The sequence below is a fragment of the Penicillium citrinum genome (genome assembly GCF_028827155.1).
Source record: "Penicillium citrinum strain IBT 23319 chromosome Unknown utg000003l:1.0-4596430.0:1.0-4598250.0, whole genome shotgun sequence".
Taxonomy (NCBI): domain Eukaryota; kingdom Fungi; phylum Ascomycota; class Eurotiomycetes; order Eurotiales; family Aspergillaceae; genus Penicillium; species Penicillium citrinum.
The window spans coordinates 2531517-2554815 of record NW_026622688.1 but is presented as its reverse complement, the minus strand read 5'-3'; the positions used below and the strand labels follow the sequence as shown (position 1 = coordinate 2554815).

At 47.0% G+C, this 23299-nt stretch overlaps 10 protein-coding genes across 10 annotated transcripts; 4 read left to right on the top strand and 6 right to left on the bottom strand.

Annotated features, from left to right (window-relative positions):
* Window positions 1-227: 227 nt before the first annotated feature.
* N7469_004166 (uncharacterized protein) lies at window positions 228-1890 on the top strand (the record flags this gene model as incomplete). The annotated part of the gene is made up of 2 exons (XM_056643086.1): window positions 228-265; window positions 351-1890. The coding sequence occupies 2 exons, from the start codon at window positions 228-230 to the stop codon at window positions 1888-1890; spliced, it is 1578 nt and encodes a 525-aa protein (XP_056502498.1).
* A 313-nt stretch (window positions 1891-2203) lies between these two features.
* Window positions 2204-3607, bottom strand: N7469_004165 (uncharacterized protein; the record flags this gene model as incomplete). The annotated part of the gene is made up of 1 exon (XM_056643085.1): window positions 2204-3607. One exon carries the CDS (start codon window positions 3605-3607, stop codon window positions 2204-2206), a length of 1404 nt encoding a protein of 467 aa, XP_056502497.1.
* Window positions 3608-3746: 139 nt separating this feature from the next.
* Window positions 3747-4211, bottom strand: N7469_004164 (uncharacterized protein; the record flags this gene model as incomplete). The annotated part of the gene is made up of 1 exon (XM_056643084.1): window positions 3747-4211. One exon carries the CDS (start codon window positions 4209-4211, stop codon window positions 3747-3749), a length of 465 nt encoding a protein of 154 aa, XP_056502496.1.
* Window positions 4212-8137: 3926 nt separating this feature from the next.
* Window positions 8138-10728, top strand: N7469_004163 (putative PHD transcription factor; the record flags this gene model as incomplete). Its single annotated transcript, XM_056643083.1, has 2 exons — window positions 8138-9707; window positions 9767-10728. The coding sequence occupies 2 exons, from the start codon at window positions 8138-8140 to the stop codon at window positions 10726-10728; spliced, it is 2532 nt and encodes an 843-aa protein (XP_056502495.1).
* Window positions 10729-11156: 428 nt separating this feature from the next.
* Window positions 11157-13752, bottom strand: N7469_004162 (F-box domain protein; the record flags this gene model as incomplete). The annotated part of the gene is made up of 3 exons (XM_056643082.1): window positions 11157-11903; window positions 11955-12184; window positions 12702-13752. 3 exons carry the CDS (start codon window positions 13750-13752, stop codon window positions 11157-11159), a joined length of 2028 nt encoding a protein of 675 aa, XP_056502494.1.
* Window positions 13753-14867: 1115 nt separating this feature from the next.
* On the top strand, window positions 14868-16196 carry N7469_004161 (cobalamin-independent methionine synthase II family protein; the record flags this gene model as incomplete). Its single annotated transcript, XM_056643081.1, has 3 exons — window positions 14868-15087; window positions 15146-15562; window positions 15625-16196. The coding sequence occupies 3 exons, from the start codon at window positions 14868-14870 to the stop codon at window positions 16194-16196; spliced, it is 1209 nt and encodes a 402-aa protein (XP_056502493.1).
* Window positions 16197-16963: 767 nt separating this feature from the next.
* Window positions 16964-17342, bottom strand: N7469_004160 (uncharacterized protein; the record flags this gene model as incomplete). The annotated part of the gene is made up of 3 exons (XM_056643080.1): window positions 16964-17032; window positions 17125-17222; window positions 17294-17342. 3 exons carry the CDS (start codon window positions 17340-17342, stop codon window positions 16964-16966), a joined length of 216 nt encoding a protein of 71 aa, XP_056502492.1.
* An 850-nt stretch (window positions 17343-18192) lies between these two features.
* On the bottom strand, window positions 18193-18987 carry N7469_004159 (ADP-ribosylation factor family protein; the record flags this gene model as incomplete). The annotated part of the gene is made up of 4 exons (XM_056643079.1): window positions 18193-18234; window positions 18310-18422; window positions 18522-18827; window positions 18894-18987. The coding sequence occupies 4 exons, from the start codon at window positions 18985-18987 to the stop codon at window positions 18193-18195; spliced, it is 555 nt and encodes a 184-aa protein (XP_056502491.1).
* A 751-nt stretch (window positions 18988-19738) lies between these two features.
* On the top strand, window positions 19739-22168 carry ccg9 (putative trehalose synthase (Ccg-9); the record flags this gene model as incomplete). The annotated part of the gene is made up of 6 exons (XM_056643078.1): window positions 19739-19843; window positions 19914-20311; window positions 20364-20639; window positions 20734-21199; window positions 21255-21369; window positions 21453-22168. The coding sequence occupies 6 exons, from the start codon at window positions 19739-19741 to the stop codon at window positions 22166-22168; spliced, it is 2076 nt and encodes a 691-aa protein (XP_056502490.1).
* A 262-nt stretch (window positions 22169-22430) lies between these two features.
* On the bottom strand, window positions 22431-23133 carry N7469_004157 (dynactin subunit 5; the record flags this gene model as incomplete). Its single annotated transcript, XM_056643077.1, has 2 exons — window positions 22431-22997; window positions 23095-23133. The coding sequence occupies 2 exons, from the start codon at window positions 23131-23133 to the stop codon at window positions 22431-22433; spliced, it is 606 nt and encodes a 201-aa protein (XP_056502489.1).
* Between the last annotated feature and the right edge of the window lie 166 nt (window positions 23134-23299).

Below are 23299 nucleotides of genomic sequence, written 5' to 3'. Positions count from 1 at the left end.
TGTACCTAGGTTTGTGCTTGTCTGACAGCATCTTCATGTGGCCCCCAAATCTCCACCGACAAGTGTTGGGCGTCAAAATCTCCACGATCATTGGGCAGAGCATGCACCTATTTTCAGCTTGTCGCTCCTAGAAACTCGCTAATATATACCCATTGCAGTCAGCTCAAGCATTTATTTTCGCAAATTTTCTTCTTCAATTGTCTGTTTGTATCCGCGTGACCATCACAATGACTGATGCTGTTTCTCTGGGCTTCCAGTCGGCGGAGTTGTGTATCAAGTGGGATTTACCCCCGCCCCCGCACTGGTTGAAATTGACATTCGGACGTGCCTGTTGACTCTTTTTTTCACAGGACTGGAAAGGAAATCTATAAGCGCTGCAAGACGTATCATCACGCTGACGAAGAAGTACGCCAAGCCATACTGGAGATCGATAGTTACTGGTTCACCATCGAAGACCAAGTTAGATTTCTCCGCGACCACTGGGAATTCTTCGATGATCGTTACCAGGTCCACTCAAATAACTTACTCGGAGAGCTTCAGAGGAACTTACAAGCTGCCGTCGATCTTATCGATAATGTTTTAGGGGAACCAGAGGACAGTTCTGTGTGGACCGAGATTCGTTCCAAGAAAGGAGATACAAGACGCGGGAAATGGACGGTTTACACCAAGAAACAACTCAATCTTATACTTGGAAAAATAGAGAAGTGGCACCACCGGTTTGATCCTACATGGTTTCTGTTATCACGCATGTCAGATAAAAATGTCGGTCGAGATTTTGAGAACAGTCGAGACGGCGACAGCGGTGCTATTTCCACTGTCGCAAAACTACGCGAAGCGCATGGAGAAAGTCAAACAACACTGGTGTCCTCCATCTCCTCTTCCGCCTCGTCGTCGTCGTCTTTGTTTCTCGGCAAGGACTATGAGCTGAGGGATATTAAGGTAATCCCCTTAGCGCACTCATCGATGGGATTGACTAGCGAAGGTAGAAGGGTCATCATCGATCATTATTTCTTGCGAAATGGAGTGGACTTCCGTACAGCGAAAAAGGACGTTCGAGACTTGGCTTCAATTCTTTCTCGGGTTGATCCCGCATTCTCGTCTTTGCTCCCTTGCAAAGGCGTCGTGGAAACCGGATCCGAGCCACCTTTCCAAATGATATTTACCATTCCTCGTACGATGAGCCGTTACGTCCCATGCAGCCTTCGCAGTGCCTTACTGCGGACAAAAGATGACTTTGACTTGAATGAGCGCGTTCACTTGGCCGTGTCTTTGGCTCGGTCAGTAGTGTTCTTGCATGCATCACGGATTGTACACAAGAATATCACACCGGAGAACATCGTTCTACTTCGTTCTGAAAATGAAACCCTCGGAACCCCATTTCTAGTTGGGTTTGAACGTTTCCGATTTGACGAACGACGGACAAACATGACTGGAGATGACAATTGGGAGAGGAATATCTATCGCCACCCCCAGCGCCAGGGCCTGCAGCCCGAGGAAGTTTATTCAATGCGGCATGACATATATAGTGTGGGGGTTTGTCTTCTTGAAATTGGACTTTGGACTTCTTTCGTGAAGTATAGCGATGATCTCCAAGTTTCCGGACCGGACTCAGACCTTCCCATCGATGCTCTACTCACAGCGAAGAACAAGCGGAGGGCTGCCGTCGAAATCAAAGCACTTCTTATTGAGAAAGCAATGACTCATTTACCCCGGACGATGGGCAAGATATACACGGATGTTGTAGTTTCGTGCCTGACTTGCCTTGATAACGACAGTCCACTTTTCAGGAAACCTAGTGACTTTGAAGATGATGATGGCATTGTTGTTGGTGTTCGATACATTGAAAAGGTAGGGCAAATCTTGAGAACTATTGGAGTTAAGGGAGGCTGACACAGGATTTATCAGATCGTATATGAGATTGAGAGGATTCGCGTTTGAAGCCTGGAAATAAGGCCGTGGTTCCCAGAGCTTGTTGGTTTACTGCTAGCAAGGTCTAGTAGACAGAGTGAAATTTATATAACTAGTACTAGGACTACACCACGCACCACTAGCAATCAATCGTTGAGCCCTCAACATGTTGCGCGAATACCTCGTATATAAACCTGAAAAAGTTATATTTTCAAACCCAAATTAATGTACAGAAATAATGATGCTTATAGTACAATGCAGACCGACGGTGTGATAACCTTGCTTAAAGCAAAGATTAAAGCAAAGATGGCATGATATAGCTAGTGAGAGGCGCCTCCAGAATCTCACGTCGTAATTCGGGCTCCCAGGAATAAATAGTAGATTCAGACACTTGTAAAGTCAAGCAAGAGAAGAGCATATCGCTGACACGATGCCACGAATCTGCACTTAGGCGCTTAGCGATTTTCAACATACGACCCACGAACCAGGGACGTGCATATGGTGATTGCACTGCGGAAGAATATTGAGTGAAATCCGGCAAATGTCCGGGTAAGGCTGGTTGAGCTATGCCATCTGCGCAGTTTGTCCACTCTTCCACGTAGCCATCATTGCATGCTAGCAGAATTTGAAGAATTGCTTCGACTGAGCCGCTCATGCTGACTTCACTATCTATCATGGCATGCTCAAGTATCGAAAGAAATGTTGCTGCATTAATGGGCGCGTACCGGTAATCCCAGAGAGCTGCGTTTAACATCATTAAAGCTGTCAAGCGAGCAACCATTTGCTTGCGATCCCCCGACGCCGTGAATCGAGCCCCAGGCGGTGCGTCCAGGATTTGGAAAAGAAGGGATGGCCCAGAGACAGATGTATGACGGATCAAGTCGCATGACTCCGGAGTGTCTCTTTGGTAGAGGGCAAGTTGTTCGCAGCGTCGGAGAAAATCAAGAAACTCTTCAGTCTGGAGCCGTATTTCATCTATTGGAGATGTCTGAATAATGTTATTTGTGGTGAGAAGAGGCACCGACTGAGCTGTGTTATCTGATGATGAGGGTGAATTGGGTGGAGAGGGTATGGAAGAAGGATCTTGAAGAGGTTGGGCTGGAGGCTTTGCTGGAGGACTTGAAGCAGAGGGTGTGAATGGCTCAAAAGAGAAACTAAGACCATGGGTCTCGTAGCCAGACAAGATATAATCTTGCCAATTGATTAACATCCCCAATCGAGTATTTGCAAAGGCAGCAGGTCCACCACGCGCGCGGATCATGTCGCGAGCTGCTCGCATATGCATCCAGCTAAATTCCTTCCGGCCAGGGCGAGGATCGAAGTCTTCAAGAGCAGCTGCACTTAGACAAGAAATGATTGCAACGTCTGAGATGTCCCCGGGCTGTTTATGAAGATGTTCACGCAGCATACCGATGGCACGATCTCGATGTAAAAGCCCGTCGGCCGATTCTCCTTCATTTCGGACCCAAGCCCAGGTATTTGCAGCGTGGACGAGAATAGTATTTTGAAAAGCAACGGCACCTTTCATTGCCTCTGGAACGAAGACTGCTGTATACCAATTATGTGCCTTGAGCGATCGAAAATGGGTACCATAAGAGCAAGCTGGCATTTCATTCACATAGAAATCGAAAAGTCTCTGACCATCACAGTCCAGCTCGATGGGGAGGGTATTGAAAGGATCTGTCCTTGCGGCGCTCATTATGGTTCTTGGTGACTGTATAAGATCAGGAGGTGTTGTTGGCGCAGACGACCAGGAAGCCAAGCTGTTAAAACCCGTCGGATGACTTTGTATTTGCGGGGACATGTCGATAAACTCATGTGGCTGAAGGAGAGGATCTTCAAACGAAAAGTGAGATGCGCTCTGTGTCCGTAATGGCAAGGAAGATATAGTGGGGGGGTGCAATGAAGGATGCATCCCAGTGTTGGTTGAGGTCTTCGAGATGCGCCGGGGCATCTTGTGCAGATTGCAGGTGAGGTTGATGCGTCGCAGCTGTAGAGAGAGTCTCTGAAGATATACTCTTGGATTCATTGGCTCCCTTGGTTGTCTTCTTGCTTGACTTGCGTTGAGCTGCCCTAGTCAGCCTTGGCCGTCCACGCCTCGCCGGGCGAACAGCCACATCCTCCTCTTCAACTTCGCCCTGCGGCGAGTCACCTTTCTTTTGGCGCATATATTCCTGCATAACATGACGCTTGACTTGTGTCAAATTGGTTCGGCTGTTGTTTGAAGCATCGATAAATTGCCACCGCATGTTGGGCGCCTGGGGTTTGTCGTTGGAGTCTGCTGACTCTGGACTATTTGACATTGCCAGCAGCGTGTGGGACGAAATAGTGGACAAAAAGGGAGCGAAGAATATCACACTCAGTTCACACTAATACGATATAATAGTAAATCGTAGTATTGGGTGTAAAAGCACCTGGAAACTCAGTCAATGGTCGAATATTCGATCGACAAGAATTTCTCAACGGCTACGTCTGCACTGTGGAAAAAGGTCCGGGCTTTAGAGCGAATAGAATCACAGTCCCATAATGGTTTCGTCTAGGAGACGCAAACGAAGAATCGGACAAGGGTACTATTTAGCAAGCGGGACGATGACAAAAAAAATCACAACTATTACGATGCAAGATCTTCCTGTCCGTTGACGGTCAGCATCAGTGCTGGCACATCAGCTTATATCCACCGGATGCTCGTACAGTGGATACGATGAGGCAAAACTAGACTCCACTAGGCAGGGCTGTACAATCTGACTTCATTCACTAAAAGAACGGGGCATCATCAGCGGAAGTTATCGGCACGTGTGGACCAAGGTCGACCCCTGGCAGATAGAGATGATCCTTGGAGTCAAGCATGTACTGTACTGGCAGAAGGGGTTCGGAATGGGGGCCAAATGTAGTGCAGAATTGGGCCCTGAACCTTGGAAGTGAGGAAGGGGATGCCCTGGGGATGATCCACCGTGCGATCAGTACTTGATCGGGCAGATCAGTGGGTTGAAGAAAGTAATTCACAGGGCTCGCACAGGACACCCTAAATCGGGTTAGGCAGTGCGATGTCTGAAGAACATGAATTGGCCTGTTTACCCGTGGAGTTGACCGATTAGGGCTCGGGTTGGCCCCGAAACATCTGCACTACTACAGTATATCTACAAATGTGGCAGAAAAGGGGGGTTCTAGAAAGCCCAGATGATATGGACTCCAGTACGGAGTAGAGAATTGATCAATGATCATTTACAGTACATCTCGAGCACTGCCACGACAAGCAGACTATGCAAATATCACACTGTTCCTTAGTAGGAAGGATGCGGTATTCTCCATGCCAAGATATTCTCTGAAACAGCCGTTGGTCGGCAATGTTTGCATTGTATGGCCTACGAATCATTCTGCACTTTGGTTATGCTTGATCCACCGTTCTTCGAAGCCTTCTTGCATCAAAGGTGCCGTCTGTCCAAGTCTGTATCAACTATGGAGTACATGCATCCCATGGGATGCTCCGAAACATTATCTTCAACCGTCCACCCACTCCAGGACTGGTAGGCGTGTCGCCGCCAAACTAGACTAGTAGAATATCGAGGTCGGCAATCAAGAAAAGAGATAGTGAAAAAGCTAGACCAATTCTCAATATCAAATTTACGTACTTCCGCAGAATTAGGTTATCCATCACATCTCCTCTTGATCCTTTTTGTTTCCCCGCCCTATCTCAAGAACGTGTCTCCACAGCTTGTCAACGACATACCATATTCGGAAATCAATTTGTCGATCAGGACTGGGGTCCGAATTGAAGAACCCCTTAATTTTACGCGGTAGATGAATTCAGATGGACGACAGACGTCAGCATCTAACTGTCTGGGGTCGAGAGGGTGAGCAGACCCGGGGAAGCCGAATCACATAGCCCCCTGAGACTGAAATCCGAATCAGTATTGTTTCGTCTTTGAAGGAAATCACTACTATATTATTTAGTTCAACAGAAAGTTTTTTGTAACCATCAATTGATTAAGCTTGGTTCAGGACCCATATACAATGTATGTATTGATCCGCCCATCTATACCACTGCCGTTTAAGCGCAACCACTATGACCTCGCACTGCTTTAGCCTGGTGTTTCTGGTATGTGATGGGATGATCGTAGGTCCGATCCTATATTGAATGGGGGTGGACCAAACCTGGGAAGACTCTATATAGTTAGTACGCAGAGTATTAACAGAAGGTAAGCAGGCTAGGTGGGGCACAACGGCCAGTTCAGTCGGAGCATATTCATATACCGATGCCAGACTACGATCCCAGCAGCCTGGGCCGATGATCGTCAACGGGCTAGCTTAATTGACTTGATACTTGCACTTCCACTTTCGATTGTTGGGCCAATGATTTGGCGGTTTCAGTGTCAGTAATCATAATCAAAACTCGGTATGATTTTTCATCATGCATCTTCAAGAGTGTAGTACGTTGGAACGTAACAAAAGACCCAATCAATAATATGCTCGATATCCATATACAAAGTACTAAACATATGGAGGTTCTCCCATGAACTTGAAAGCGCCAGCCTCGGAATGCAAATTAATAATACCAGATGATCTTCAAACCTTGACATAGGATCAATAAACCTTTGAAGTGCCTCTAGATAAAATTTCTCAGTCAGTTCTACCTGTAGTCACAAAAAGACATGGATGAGCACCTCGTAGCTCTCTTTCCTTATTTCCCGACACCGGGGTAGCTAATGATAAGGGTTCCCTGTAAGTCAAAGTTTATGGTTTAAATGAGCTGATGGGTATCCTCTTTAGGGAAATGTGAGTCCGAAAGCGTTGAAATCCTTCCAAGGTCTAATTCGACGATCTACCACTCGGGCCGGCCGTAGTGTACCATCGAAAATGCCACATAGAGATTGGCCAGGGATGTTAGATTAAATGTGTTTTATATGTCAATGATTAGCCTATTAAGCATGGGCCATTGATGTCCACCATGATGTCCCTGCATAGGCGGGGCTAGGGGCCAAAGCAGCAGCAATGCTCCTTGTGATTTCGATGTTGAGAGTGAAAACGATTCATGGGTCTCTGAGTCGGAATGAATAGTAAAGAAGACAGTTCTGAGACTACAATTTTATTCCAGAAGCCTGAGCCAAGACAATAAAGAAAATTCACCTAGACTCCAGGGAAGTCTTCCATCCAATCTGTAAACGGATATTAAGGTCCCAAATAGTGACCTCAAGCTTTTTCTAAGTCTAACTAGTAGCTCTGATGCACTATCACTGGTAGAAAATTGGCCCTGAATACCAGTAGATATATGCGTTAGTACAGATGATACTACTAGTGATATCGAAGAGCATTAGCCGAATACAAACTTTGTGTATGACATATACTATTCACTACTATATGAGAGATGGAAAATGACCAATGCTATGCTGATAGATGGAACCGCTAGCATTATTCATTGACATGGAATGCCAGGCGCATTGTTACTACTTGTTTGTGTGTATACTAATCCACTAGAGAAAGTAGCCTTGGTATTACTAGCAGTAGCATGAAGCTGCCCTAGAATGAAATAATTAAAAAGTTTCCAGTACACATCATACAATTGAATGGACCTTTGGTGAAAACTCCAAATAGGCTGGTAATATTATAGTCCTATGATTGATGCTGTTCAAGATTGACTTGATGTTCAAAATGTCGTCGACGCAAAGCAATACATAATGCCAGTCAATCCTCACCGCCTTCCCGGTTGAATGCAGATCGCCAGGGCCGGACCGCGGAGTTTTGGCACAAAGTGAAATCAAGGGACGGTGTCAACGCGCTCGATATTGGGCGTTTGTATGGTCCAGACTGCCTCTTCGGATTTTACTTGCTTCGCTGCCCCTCCAATATATCCCCAGATACCCCATTAGACGAGAGGCGCTACCCTTCGTCAGTGGTGGAGACTCCGCGCGAACTCTCGTGAGAACTACGCCCAGTTGACAGAAAACCTCCTCCATTCGCCCCTGAGGCATCGATCGCTTGTCGCGTGAGCATAGGAAATCTCCAGCTGACAGTCTGGAGTGTCAGCGGTCTTGAGTTGAGATCCACGATGCGGTAACCTCCTCGTTCGGACTTTGCATATAGCTCAGCCCGCCCGCCCGCCGTTCGATCGATACAACGTGAATCGGCCTAACCTGACCGAGCACCAAGTCATTCTTTTTCTGCGCAAAATTTTTGGAACAGGAAGGTAGCTTTGCGATAGGCTCCTGTGTCTTGATACTTAGACGTTGCCGATATGGCGCCGGACACGGAGGCCAGCGCGATTCACGCCAATGGGTTCGCCGAAGGCACAGAGGCCTCTCAAACAACAACCCGTCCCTACGAGACAAACCCAGCTCGAATTCCGCGTGACGACCCTTTCCTCGCCCAAAGTCCGCAATATGGACGTTATGCCCCGCACGCATCTGATTTCACCCCGCGTTACCAAACCTGGCATCAGTCTGATCCCGACATCAACACCTACTGGCGAGAGATTGCACAGAAATATTCCACTCCAGAATACTCGCTCAATTTGTCAGGGCCTCGGGATGTATTTGCTGTTGGTAGCGTGATTATTCGAGTCGACCACGAGGCTGCACATGACGGAGCCGCGGAGTGGTATTCATGCGCCAATGCGAATGAGCTGTCCGCCTCGCGGAAGATGGAAGAGCCATTGCGGGAGGTTGGCGTAACAGTTCCAGTTGTACATTTCTGTGGCACAATTGAGGGCAAGAATGTCACAGTGGAATCCCGGGTTCCAGGTGTTTCCCTTGATGTGGCCTGGCGATATTTAAGTAAGGAACAAATTGCTATGTTCAAAAATCAATGCCGTCAACTCCTACAAATCCTTCGAACGATCGATCCTCCCTCCAATGAACCCTCTTACGTATGTCGCGGACTCAACACACAAGCCCCACCTCAAGGGCACGAACCCGAGCAGTCAGTTCTTTTCGCCAAAAAGAGCACCGGGGAAAATCTTCTTTTCATGCACAATAACTTGACACCGGCAAACATCGTTGTCAAGGATGATCGGATTGTGGGTATCACAGGATGGCGAGAAAGCGGATATTTTGGGTTGGCTCGGGCTCGAAAGGTACATCAAACATTCAGAGATCTCCAAGCGGGTGCACAGAACGGTAGGGAGGATACATGGGTTGATCTTTATGACAATGAATATGATCCTGGCAAAAGTGCGCCATTGATCGCAAGCAAAGACATCGCCCTGCCATCTGTTAAAACGGAACCCACAAGCTCAACATTAGACAAATTTCCTGCCAGTGATGACCTGGAAACTAAGTCGACCGGATTTGATGGGACCAATGATTACCCAACATCGAAGAAACTTGCCAACTTGAAGAATGGAACAGCCTCGCGAGCCTCATCTTCTGATCGGTCATCGCCAGCGACTTCCGTCAAGCCTGCATCAAATAAAAAGGCCGGATCTACCGCAACAAAGAAAGGCACAGCAAAGAAACCCGCGGTAAAGAAACGCAAGGCGAATGATGCAGATGCAGATAGCGTTGATGGTGGACGTTCAAATACTCCTGCATCTCGCGCCAGCAAAGGTCCCGGGAAGAAACAAGATTCTGTCTCTATTGCAGGATCACCAGCTCCCGAAGAGAAGAAGAAGAAAAAGAAAGGGGCCAGAAAGCGTGCAGAGGAGGATGAAGATGACTTTGAAGATCCTAACGAAGTTTTCTGCATTTGCAGACGACCCGATAACCACACCTGGATGATTGGCTGCGACGGCGATTGTGAAGACTGGTATCATGGAAAGTGCGTCAATATTGATCTCAGAGATGAAGATTTGATCGAGAGGTACATATGTAAGTTTTGTCCATCAATTTTTGATTACCGCGAAGTCACTCTAACCGGCAAATTCCAGGTCCAAACTGTGAACAAAGTGGACAAGGTCGCACAACTTGGAAGCCAATGTGTCGCCTCCCCGAATGTCGTAAACCAGCACGCGCTACTCCGAAAAACCCCAGCAAATATTGTTCTGATAACCATGGCCAAGAATTCATGCGTCAGCAAGCTCGTCGACTCAACCATGGATCTAGCCAAAGAGGAGTAGAAGGTCTGGGCAGCATGGGCAGTATTCTCACCGTTGGAGATCTCAAAGCAGCTGTTCTTGGAGTGAACTCGGTGGAAGAGTTCCGCAGACTAGGTAATCAGATCATCTCCCAATCACTTTCCACGAAAGAGACTACACCAAATTCCGAAGTGAAGAGCGAAACAACGCCGCAGGCCGGTGACGCGTTCGATATCAATCCCAAGGGTGTGGATTACTCAGAGGATGAGGTTGCGGAAATGGAGAAGCTCCGTAGATTGCGTGACAATCTTCTACACCGCAAGGAGATGCTTTCTGCTCGCTCAACCTTTGTAGGACTTCTGCGTCCACGAGCCAAGGGCCTCGTGGAAAAGTTAAAACAGAATGAACCGAAGGGTGGTTGGAAAGATATCTGTGGCTTTGATTCGCGGCTATCATGGTCTGATGAAGAATTTGACGAGTGGCGGCTCTCAGATATTGGAAAGAAAGCACTTGCAGAGGGTACGGTCGAAGCTATGGCTGCCAGTCTACCTGACGCTACTGACGCAGATGGCGATACAGCCATGGATGGTGAGGGTGAAGACGAATTAGCCTTCTTGACCAGAGGCGTCTGCACGAAGAAACGATGCGAGCGACATAAGCAATGGGTCAAAGTGCAACAGCAAGATATTTTATTCGAGGAGAACACTGCAAACGAAGACCTTGCCAAGTATGAACAAGAAGCGCGATATGTGGCTGAAAGTGCTGTTCTCAGGAGATGGGCTGGGAAAGAGAACATTCCTTCTGATGCCCTCTGAATCAAAACGCATATCATTTCTACTCTCCATCCTCGGGACTTTTATTAAATTAAACGGATGTACAATAATTCGAGCAGCAACAAAGAGTGGATGGAGGCAAGGAGAACAAAAGCTTGATACCCCTTTTATTACTATAAAAAATGCTATAAGTGATGGCTCGGAGTTGCGATTTGCAAGAGGTGGGTAGGCTTTGAGGGAAACCCTTGGATGATGATATAGGGTTGAAAAATTCTTACTTTGCATGGGCATCGGTATAATGGCGCTTTATGGGGGTGGACTTTTGTCTCACCTTGATCGAATAGCGAAATTGATTTTTAGTGAGTGACAACAATTGCATCAACCAAGACGGCGCCGTTCGTATTCTTTCAGAGTCTTCTTGCATCAATTTCAATCTTTGCATATTGGTAGATATAGAGAATTCAAGTTCATTAAAAACTAAGTATCCATGAGCCCCATTTTCCGAGACCAGGCCCATGTCGACATTTGATTACTTCGGCAACTTGAACCGTATTGATATCCGATAAAAGGATGTGTGTATCGATGCCTTGGTCGAGGGTTTTCATAAGAAGAGTAGATAAGAGTGACGATCCTAGTGTTTGGAAAATCGAATGTACGCCATCGTCCCACGAAGAGCGGGGGTTTTTGTCCTGCTTACTGGGACCGTTGGGACCCTGTTGATGTGGTAGTTCGAAAGTTGCTGGGCCAAGGCCATTGGTGTTGACAAGGAAGGTTGAGAGAAAAGAAGCATAAGAGCGAGACATACGATTCAGATTTCGGAGAGTCGCTGCGAGCAAGGCTGTTCCTCTAACTGGATTTGATGCTCGAATGATACCTTCAGCGAGGGTATCGAGGCCAACAACAATCAGAAACACCGGTTCGAAAGCTGAAGCATTCGTTTCTGGCTTTTGCCTTGCGATTTCGATTTGTTCGAGTGATTCTGAGACTCTACCGATAGCTTGGGCTGCATGACGGAAGTTATGCACTGGCAATAGTTGCACATTATCAAGTCTCTTGATTGCTTCTTCCCGCGAAAGGTTTGCGTCGATCGAGCTGGACTGTAGAGCGTTGAGTAGAGTCCTGGGGGCAAATGCTTCGAAACCAGTCGGGAATATGATGAAAGCCTTCGTCTGACTAGAGCTCTGAGCTAGACCTTTTATGAGAAGGTGTCGTGGGACCTGACATGCTTGTCAGATAACTTGCATACGTCTATTTGGAGCCGAAACTACCTGTGCAATGTAATCATCGTTATCCTTGGTCCTGGCCCTCAGCCTAGAGAAACCAATGACAGTCCCACATTGGAAAATAGACGATTGGGAATTTGAGATTCCCTTATTCCAGTGTTCCTTGAGATTCCAATCATTCCTGCTCGAGTTGCCAGAAACAGGTTCGTTGGGGATTACGGTCCCGTTATCTGGTTCATTGAGAAGGGAATGAGCAAGAATTGGGAAAGCTGGCTCTGCGGAATATATATCATGTGTTGAATTGGAGATTGGCATGACCATGGAAAGGCGAGTCTGCGAGCTGTCATCGATCCACCGCGATGGAATTGAGGATCATCTGGGAAAAGCGTGGGGCCGCAGAGAAGTTCGGGAATCCACCGCCTTTCCCGAGTTACAAGGACATCGCGTAATTGGGAGGTAGGGAAAAGAAGGTGAATTTATTTGAATATTTCAATGTGTATGCATTAGTCTCATTCTAAGTGGAGCACTGAGAAGCTTAATACTCAAAGAACATGATCTTGAGCCTAGAATCGATACACCAAAGGGATGTAGATCCGCATTCTTTCATACATGCTGGTATAGAGTCTGCTGCGGGCAAAGAGAAGCAGGCCAGTCAAACATCACATTTTGTTCCATACTGGTATATTCATTGATAATACAATAAGAGTTATATATACTTCGAGACTTATTCTGGCAAAATTCGTCTCCATATCCCATCTCCATCATGAGTCCACCCTGTTCCCATATTATCACCTAGAACTCGGATCAAGTCATCCTGTATGGCTTGAACGTGAAGATCCCGACTATGAAACTCGGCGATAGAAGGATGCTGATTGACATGCCATCCAATAATAGAATATGCACTTTCTAGCTCCATCCAGGGATCATTCGGATCGAGAGAGCCCCGCTGCTCTAATTCGGTAGCGTGGTTATTGACATCTGGGGCTAGCTGTATAGTTAAGTGGTGTAGGTTAATCATCGCAGATATTGTCTTCAATATCAGATCCATATGGTTGAAGAATGGAAATACAGCGATATAAGAGAATTTGTTCAAGGCCTCTAGCATGCTTGTCATATATGGCGGAGCTAAGGGTTCAGCATGGATATCACGTTCTTGCGAGTCCTGCTCAAGTTGACGAAGATTGAATCCCCACTCGCCGAGAAATGAGGGTACACGTCCTAAGAAGTACTCGTAATGGTGATAGGCTTTGAGAGACGAGGATTCGTTGAAGGCCATCGAGGTCCACGGACGAGCCGCAAGCAGGTTTGTACAGTATGGTGAGTCCGTGAACGAGGATAGATCTCGCGGATGGCCGGTATCTCGTTCCAATTGCAAGATTTGTAGATCAATCTCAAAGGCCCAGTTGAAACCACCCTGAATTGAGACGTCCAAGCTTTGACCTATAAAGGCCGGTGAAGCCAGAAGAGTTACACGATTGGGATCCAGATAGCGGAGGACTCTGCGCCACCAGGATGGATCATCTGGATAGACTGGGTTGGATGGAGAGATAGCTACGAGAGAAGTGACGTATCGGTTTAGTCCGGAGCGAGTCAGAAAGATGCGAAAATCAGGTTCATCTTTCAACTCAAGACAAGCATGTTGAAAAAGTACAGGTCGAGTTAGATCCAGAAAACGGCGCGAGGTGAGTGCAAGATGCTTGAGATATCTGTCTTGTGGCTTGGAGTGAATGAGATGTAGTTGAGGCGGCAGATGGAGTTGGGATAAAGAAGGAGGCTCAGGGGCCAGAACAGCGATAATGTGGTCCAGCAACTCATTCGGGAGCTGCTCTAACGGACATGACATGATGGAAGGGTTCCATAGATCATGACTATCATCCACAGTACTCAGATATGTAGATCCCGGTAGAATTGGCTATGCATCGGATGGATGGACGCAGAGGCAATTCGGGAAGAAAAAGCAGGTCGAATTGCCGGAGGGTCCCACTTTGACGCCGCCTCAACCCACTTTGCTCTTTGTCAGCGTGAGTCAGCTCACTAGCTAACTAGTACAATTACTGTCGTCGATTAGTTTGTTAGTTATAACTATCAGAGAAATCTACAAAATTAGCTAGATGTACTATGTATAGCTAGAGAAGCTGATAATAAACGGAATCAGAATAATCCGTGCTGGCCTAGTGGAATGGCTTATGCTAAATTATTTATAGATAGAACCCCGGAAATCCCCCATTGTGGAGTTGCGTCCCCTTGAAGATGTGAACTTTTATCTACAATACCATACAGCGACTAATTAATAACTCCAACAAATGCATTACTTATACCTACTACTACTAGTAGTAATATTAGAGCCTGAGCTGCATATATTACAGCTGGCAGTAGTCTTGACGATCATTAATATATTGTGATTCAGGCTCAGTTGCTGTTGCTAACATCCTTGTAGACAGTTGATCAAGGACTACCCCAGTCGAACGCCAAGAACGCCCCGCAACCATCCTGGCTTTTCCTCTTGATATGCCAAGCTTCTTCAAAATCCCCGAAACCGTTACTCATCTCAAATGGACCATGGTCTTATTCCTTCGACAAGACATTGATCGGTCTCAAATGTAGTGTGAATTGATAAAGGCGATCATTTCCGACGGAGAAACTGATCAATTGCCTACTTCCGATAGGCGACCTACAAAGTGTGGAGATGTCCATCTTTTTTTTCTACCTGGTGGGGCGGAATCGCATCTGGACTGAATTAAATGGCAACGAGCGATGGCAATGTGCTGGTTCTTGCCCCTCTTTTTGGTCCTTCGCTCAGACTCCACGGATTCCCCTTCTCCTTTCTTCTTTTCCTCCTCTTCGATTTTCAATTCTGTTGTGTCTATAGCCCTTGGTCTTCTGCTGTAAGTTGATGAACTCTTAGTCTCCCTCCTTGTATTCGTATACTGATCCCATTGCCATCCAGCATTCTTTATCATGGCTCCTCAACTTCACCAAAGACCTCCTTTCCGTGCGGAGCACCTGGGTTCGCTGCTCCGCCCCCAGGAGCTGCTGGATACCAAGATTGCTTCCGAGAAGGGTGAGGTTCCTGAGTCCCAGTTGATTCCCGTCGAGGACAAGGCGATCAACGACATTGTCGAGACTCAGAAGAAGCTCGGCTACTCTGGCATCTCAGATGGAGAGTATCGCCGCCATAGTAAGTAGCGGAAGTTTCTCGGCAAAAAATCAAGTCAGTAGTGCTCACAAAGACATAGTGTTCTGGGGTACCTTCTTCCCTGGCCTGGATGGCTTCGAGGAAGTCACCGACTTTGATGCCGACATTTTCCGTCCTTACGCCCCCGATATCGCTGCTTTCTTGGAGGCCGGTCACAAGCCCGGTGAGACCGTTCTCTGCACCGGCAAGATCAAGCACGTTGGAAGCACATATGTCGACCAGTTCAAGTACTTGGCTAGCCGCGTTCCCAAGGATGAGGTCAAGAACTTGAAGATCACCCTGGCTGCACCTAACTGGTATCACTTGCGTTACCGCGAGGGTAAGGCCTATCCCAAGGATGTTTACAGCTCCGACGAGGAGTACTTTGGCGATATCGCCAAGGCGTACCAGGCCGAGCTGAAGATCCTGTACGATGCTGGCTGCCGTAACGTGCAGTACGATGACCCTAACCTGGCCTGTAAGTCACATCCGAGCTTACCATATCTCGTTGAAGTACGCAAGACTTACAATTTATGATAGATTTCTGTTCCGAGAAATTCCTGAACGGCTTCAAGGCCGATAAGGGCAACGTGTACTCCGCGGACGACATGTTCGAGAAGTACATCAAGCTGTACAACGACTGCTTCATCGGTCTGCCCGAGGATTTCCACGTTGGTGTTCACTTGTGCCGCGGAAACTTCGTTGGTAGCCGTCACTTCTCCGAGGGTGGTTATGACCGTATCGCCATTAAACTGTTCCAGGAGCTGAACGTCCACACTTACTACCTGGAGTATGACACTGAGCGTTCCGGTGGTTTCGAGCCCCTCAAGCACCTGCCCACTCACAAGAATGTCATCCTCGGTGTTGTGACCAGCAAGTTCGCCACCATGGAAGACAAGGAGGAGATGAAGCAGCGTGTCCACAACGCTGCCAAGATCATCGCCGAGGGCAACAACATCTCGGTCGAGGCAGCCCTGAACCAGGTCGGTGTTAGCCCGCAGTGTGGTTTCGCTTCTCACCGTGAGGGCAACGCTATCGATTGGAATGGCATGATCAACAAGCTTCAGCTTGTCCGTGACATTGCCAACGACATCTGGCCCAACCAGCCTTAAAGAGTATCTCTCACTTTGTGTGAAGGATATCGTACGATTTGAATGAATACCCACCTTGTATATTTTCCATCTGCCACAGCCATTGTTCGCTTATTCAACAATTCGATCAGGCTTGGCATTTCCTTTGTTTTGTGTACAGCGCGTTGACGGGATGACTGGGATGAAGTTCATGATTGATTCGGGATACCAACTTAACGTATGATTCTTGAAAATAGTCAATATACTAGTGTTCATGATAAATACCTGCATAAGGAAGAACAAGAGAAAGTCAAAGAGAAAACGCTGAGGTTGAGGTTGAGAACAGGAGCCAACAGCTGGGGTGCCTTTTGCAGTGTTTGAAGGCCACCAAGGTCGTCCAATGCCCTGCAAGGTCCTCCTGTCTTAACTCTGACCCCGAGAGAGCCTTCAGCTTATCATCATGCACGAGCTCACTCTCTTGCGTAAGGGTTGATATTTCCAGACAGTTCAGACAGGCTTAGCCTGTTTGGATGACTACCTTGGCGCATCCATCATAGCAGATTTACACTGGAAAGCAAAAGCACTGACATTTCAGAGCAGGATACTAAACGCCGCTAGATTGAAGATTACTAGAATGCAAGGCCTATCGTAGAATTTGCAATTGCAAGCACTGGAGCAAGTAGAGAAATGCAATTGATGTGTACTGCCACCATTTGTAGTAACTACTACCTAGCGAGTATGTACTCGCTCAGTATCATCCAGATACAAAGATTGGTAAGACCAGTTACTATCAAGGCACTATCCAAGTTTTACTCAGCGGGACCCATGATATTCTTCTCTTTGACAGCAGATCTCTTGTGCGTCTTCTCATTCTCGACCTACACCAAGCCATGAGCATTGAACCCAAGAGCATTGAGGACCGGATTCCAGCGTTGGCTTCCGTGTCAAACGTACCTCGTAGCACGGTTACTGTGCTGATGCCTCCACAATACGGCCTGTCAAGGTGGACTTTTGAGGTGCAAACATTGTGAATTATACCAACGCTGCTATTGGTATTGGAGTTTGGTCCTATTTGAGAAAGTAGTGGGTTAGTGATGTGCACAGTATTGGAATCGAGATTGTTGTCCTAGGTGTGATACCGCCAACGGGCTTGTAGTTGACTCTTTGTCCTTCTTTGAAATGCGGCATTGTCTTTGGTATGCGAAGGTCTTGTATCTCTTCGGATGTCCAGGTGAAGATATGATAATACAATGAACTTGGGAGTATGACTACAAGATTGAGACAAGGACGATATGATAATCTGGAAGAGCGATGTGCAGGCAGGCTCAGAGTAGCGTTCTATCAAATACATTCTCTTCAGCTTATAAGCACCTTAGTGGCAACCAAATAGGGAGAAACCTCCGAGCTCTCTCGTCACTTTGACATGACACTAGGAGTGGCGCTGTAGTTTTCAGAGGACATAGTTGTCCGCGATGGATTCAAACAAGTACGACGACGTTGGGAATTGCTAGTCCGGCACCGGCGGTTGGTTCCGTGTTGTAGTGAACCCTCAAAGACTCGGAATTATCCGATCGAACGAGGGCGTGTCATATTCAGTCAAATGCATGTCATTTTAGTCCAAGTTGATTCTATCTCAGCTCCAAACGTCAACTCCCCTCCGCCTCTGATAAACCAGTCAATTCTATACACATCGGCAATCCACAATAATGACAAGGGAATCGAACAATGGCGACGCTGATGATATAAACCACTTGTGGAGAATTAAATAATTAAGGCGGAGCTCTGATGAGTCCGTGTAGCAACAGAGGGGATATCATAGAAGAAAAATGGGGTAAAGAAAAAGAGCCGCGCACAAAGGAAAATGGGAAAAGGAAAAAGAGAAGAAGAAAAGTGAACAAGGTGAAAAGCCCAAATGCTGCGTCGTCTTGTCATCAAACACGGGACATGAGTCGAAAAGAGAAAATACTTTCACGGTGCAGTGTAAGGTGTTGTACACGAGGCTGGGGAGTTGCCTCTTCGAGATGGCAGCGGGGCGTATTTATTTTTGCGGCTGGGTTTTGACGTTGTTGGAGAGCCACGCCTACAAGTGGAGAACGTGCGGGTCAGTCGATGTTTTGGGTTCGGTCAAAAGCAGGGGGAAACTGGGTGGACTTACAAGACCCTCAAAAATACCGGTTCCATCAGTTGCGACACTGGGCGCGACATACCACAGCTTGTCCTTGAGCTTGGTGAGCTGAAGCTGTTGAGTAACCTCCTCTGGGCTCAAATCTGGTCAAATATGTCAGTTTGAGTTGGCGTCAAGGGTATACAGCAGATGGGCTTGTAAGAGTAGGTAGGGGAAGGGGAAGGGGACGAAGGGGTACGTACGGCCACCGATATCTTGCTTGTTGGCAAACACCAGCAAAAGGGCATCTTTCATTTCGCGATCGTTGATGATCTTGTGCAACTCCGAACGGGCCTCCTCCATACGCGCGGTATCACTCGAGTCCACCACGAAAATCAGACCTTGTGTACCGGAATAGTAGTGTCGCCAGAGGGGACGAATCTTGTCCTGACCACCGACATCCCAAACGTTAAATTTGACGTTCTTATAGGTGACGCTCTCGACGTTGAAGCCGACGGTAGGGATTGTTGTGACGTCCTGGTTGCTCAATTTTAATTTGTAGAGAATAGCTAAGGTCCACGTCAGTAATTGCGTCGAATTGATATACCCAATCCCAAAGAAGAAAGTATCCTTACTGGTCTTTCCAGCAGCATCCAAACCCAGCATCAGGATGCGCATTTCCTTCGTACCAAAGATCTTCCCCATCATCTTAGATACTTGACCACCCATCTTGGCGACACGTCAATTGAGTTTGAAAGGGAGGTTGAAAGCGAAATGTGTGGCGCTACAAGAAAGCGTGCCACGAAGAAACACGAAGAAAGGGCGAAGAATAAGGAGCAAGCGGGCTTCACAGTTAAGAAGATCTCAGGAAGATCCAAGAAAACAAGAGAGAGGCGGGGGGAAAAGGGGCAGGCCGCTTACTCATCCCGTTTCAGGCGTGGGCTCCACTGCTAATTTACTGCGGCATCGGTGGAATTTTGGAGATATCTGATATTCAGGGTCTAGTTGGCAGATGGCAGTTGACATTTGGGCAATCAATGCTGAAAAAAAAGGTAATAATGGTTAATAATTTGAATTTTGGGAGAATGTGTTGAGTATTAGTATGTACAGTTATCTCCATGTATGTTCTTCGCCGTCTATCTTTTACCACGAAGTGTAAACTTCTAACTAGTCAGTTATTATTTATTTGTACTTCAGAGTAACTTAGTCCATGATTATTCAACTTATATACAATTCTCAACCAAAGCTCAGAGATAAATTCCAAGACTTGTACATTACTATTTGTAGCAATATTAGAGGAGCTGTGGCTGGTGAAAGTCCGCGACGTCATGACGAGTGGTCACATACTTCACGCCTTATTTAGACAGATGCTCTGGCCAACTTTGAACTTGAATGAACTTCCAGAAAAACCTCCCAGCTTTCCTCTCCCTCTCCCTCTCTCTCTAAGTACTCATCAATAAAAGCTCTGGACTAAGATAAGATGCCTTGTCAAGGGCATGAATTCGCACGGCGGTCCTCGGTGACGCAGCAACGACGACTATCGCAGCAGTTTGGAAGAAATGCCTGGCTGGCACCACTATCTGATGTACGCATTCATAGCAGAAAGAAAATAAAAAGTAAGCCCGAGCTGGTTCAAAGCTGACAGGCACAAAAAGAGCATCTATGCAGGCGTTTCAGGGACCTTTTATCATAGCCAGATGGCAGACATCGCGATTGCAATCCGAGACCCTACCTACCTCCTCGATTTCATTCAGACAACAGTCGTCCTAAGCAAAGGTCGTGATCAAGTAACCGACTTCATCATCTCCGAATTAAAGAAATACGCAGAAACCCACATGGAGAAGATCATGGGGCTAGCAATGCCCCGACATATTGCTCGCACTTGCAAGTCGCTTTGCTCTCGACTGTGGTCGGAGATCGATATCATTCCTCTCGTTTTGCCAGAATCCAAACCGATAGATCATTTAAATCCACGTCATTCAGCTGCTTCTCGCGCATGGGATGTCAAAACGCTTGATGAACAAGCAGAGTCAATGGCGCGAAAATCTGTTAGGTTCGTGAAAGATCGGCGAAACGGTGGATCCTAAACGCTGATCTTTGCGCAGATTGTTTGGTCCGGAAAACATTCCCTTGCTGCAAGTTGGTTTGATGGGCCTCGTGGAGGTTGACACGGGTTTCCACGTGCAATTAACAAATCTTGAGGATTTCCAAAGGACGGTCTCTGAAAGGACTTGGTCTGCAGTACTGCATTATGCGAAGGATCTGAAGAAAAGAAATGTCAAGATTGCTTTCTTTAGCGCGACTCCGCAAGGTGGAGGTGTAGCTTTGATGCGACATGCCCTCGTGCGGTTTTCACATTCCTTGGGCACGGATATCAACTGGTGGGTCCGATATTTACTATGTAGCAGATGCTTCCCTTCACGAGGAGAGAAAGACTAATTTAGCTTGTCTTTTTTTTTGTTAACTTTTATCTAGGTATGTTCCGAAACCACGACCAGGTGTCTTTCGAGTTACCAAGACCAATCATAATATCCTCCAAGGCATCGCTAGTCCCGAAGAGCGCTTGACCTCTGGAAACAAACAATTACTCGAGGATTGGATTCAGGAGAATGCGAAACGATACTGGGTTTGTCCAGGAGGTCCTCTTTGCAAACCCTCAGAGGGGGGCGCAGATATCTTGATCGTGGATGATCCTCAATTGCCAGGACTGATCACGCTAGCAAAAGATATGGCCCCAGAGCGGCCAGTCATTTTTCGAAGCCACATACAGATCCGAAGTGACTTGGTAGATAAACCTGGGACGCCACAGGCTGAAACTTGGAAGTTTCTTTGGAGCCACGTCAAATTATCCGATTGCTATATCAGTCATCCAGTGAGTGCCTTTGTACCACAAGATGTCCCCCCCAGAGATTGTCGGGTATATGCCAGCTTCGACCGACTGGTAAGTACGAAGCCACCTGATAAGCTCATATGTCCGAAAACTGTTTCTGACACAGTACAGGCTAGATGGGTTGAACAAAAATATGCGAGATTGGGATGTGGCTCATTACGGCCGTATCTTCAATGCTGCATGTAAGAATGCAGATATGACCACTATTCAATACCCAGACGGTAAGACGACTGATAAGACCATGGCATACGGATGCATGTCGGTGATGTCCAGACTGACAAGCTGACAACCTTCCACTATGTAGATCAATACATCGTGCAAATTGCGCGGTTCGACCCGTCGAAAGGTATTTTCGATGTACTAGACGCATATGAGAAATTTCACGATCAACTCACCGTTGAACGCCCTGATCTGACTCCTCCAAAGCTGCTTATTGGCGGACATGGCTCAGTAGATGACCCCGACGGGGCTATTATATACGATGAAGTGATGTATCACATCGCACATAGCATTCCACATCTCCGAGATCAGATCTGCGTCATGAGGCTAAGACCCTTGGATCAGGTTTTGAATGCACTCATGTCCAAGGCTACAATTGCCTTGCAGCTGTCAACGCGCGAGGGATTCGAAGTGAAAGTCTCCGAGGCTATTCACAAGGGTAAGCCGGTCATTGCCACGCGCGCTGGTGGTATTCCATGTCAGATTGTTCATGGTAAAAATGGGTTTCTCGTGGATGTTGGGGATTCTGATGCAGTTGCAAAGCATTTATTTGACTTGTGGACGGATCAGAATCTCTATCGCCGCATGTCGGAATATGCACTAAATCATGTATATGATGAGGTGAGTACAGTGGGAAATGCCCTCAATTGGCTTTATCTTGCGTCAAAATTATCCAAAGGCCAGTCCGTGCAACTTCACGGTCGATGGATCAACGATTTAGCATTCGAAGAGATCGGAATGCCCATCGTGGAGGGTGAGCCACGACTGATTCGTGAAGTACAAGTCGAAAAGATGGGCTAGCAGTATTCATACATTGCTATTGATCGATTGATCTATTGGGTTATTTACTTTTCCTTATCTTCTGAGTATTGGGTTATGTTATTAGATGAACCTATTATTGAGATAAAATATCTGTAAATCATATCCACACGAAGTAGTATTTCTCCGGTAATAGAGCATCATCCCGAATTTGGTAAAAGAAAAGGGTATCATTCATGATAAATGGAGACAAGACAAGGAAAGCTCAAAAGCAGAATGGCTTAGAAATGTAGAATACCGGACCTTACGGTCTCCCAACAGCGCGATACCGTTCCCTCGCCAATCCACCTTCTGCCCCCTCAACACCATATCCCTCACCAACTTCACCAATAATCCGAGCAGGCTTCCCACCAACTACACACCAACTCGGAACAACCATCCCAGGCGGCACAACTGCTCCATCAAGCACGACAGAGAAATCTTTTATGATAGCCATACTTCCAATCGTAGCCCGAGCTCCAACATGAACATGATTCCCTAACGACGCAGCCTCCACAACAGCCGACTCACCGACGAAAACATGATCGCCTATCTTCAGAGGATAGAAAGAGTGTACACCGCGGTGCAACCTGCTTGGTGGTCGTAAAATCGCACACTTCGAGATATAGCTGTACCGGCCGACTGTGATTGCGACACTCGGGGCGTTGGATGGTGGAGGAGGGTTGTTTGGATCTGTCGAGGCTGCGGTGGCTGGGACTCGGTAGAGGTCTCCTCTTATAACAGCCTCGGCTTGAATAACTGTCTTTCCACCCAATATAATGTGTTGTGTGCCGTGGATTTGGGACCGTCGCGAGATCTTGTTTCCCGTGTCCTGTTGTGCGCGTTAGTTGGAGTTCATATCTTGGTATTGATTGACCAATCCCGGTCGTCAGTTGATTATGGCGTATAGTATGGTATCAATGACGTACGGTCTCGATGTATTCGCCCTTCGCCACTTTGGGGGGCATGATGAATCAACTGTGGTCTTGTAGCTGTTGTCGGTCTTCGATGTTGATGACAATGGCAGAATAGCAAAGGCGGTCAGTTGGGAGCTCTGCGATCTATACGCAAAACAAGTTGATAAATAACAGTGGTAAACGGGGGGTTCATCTTTGAAATACAGGCAATTGATAA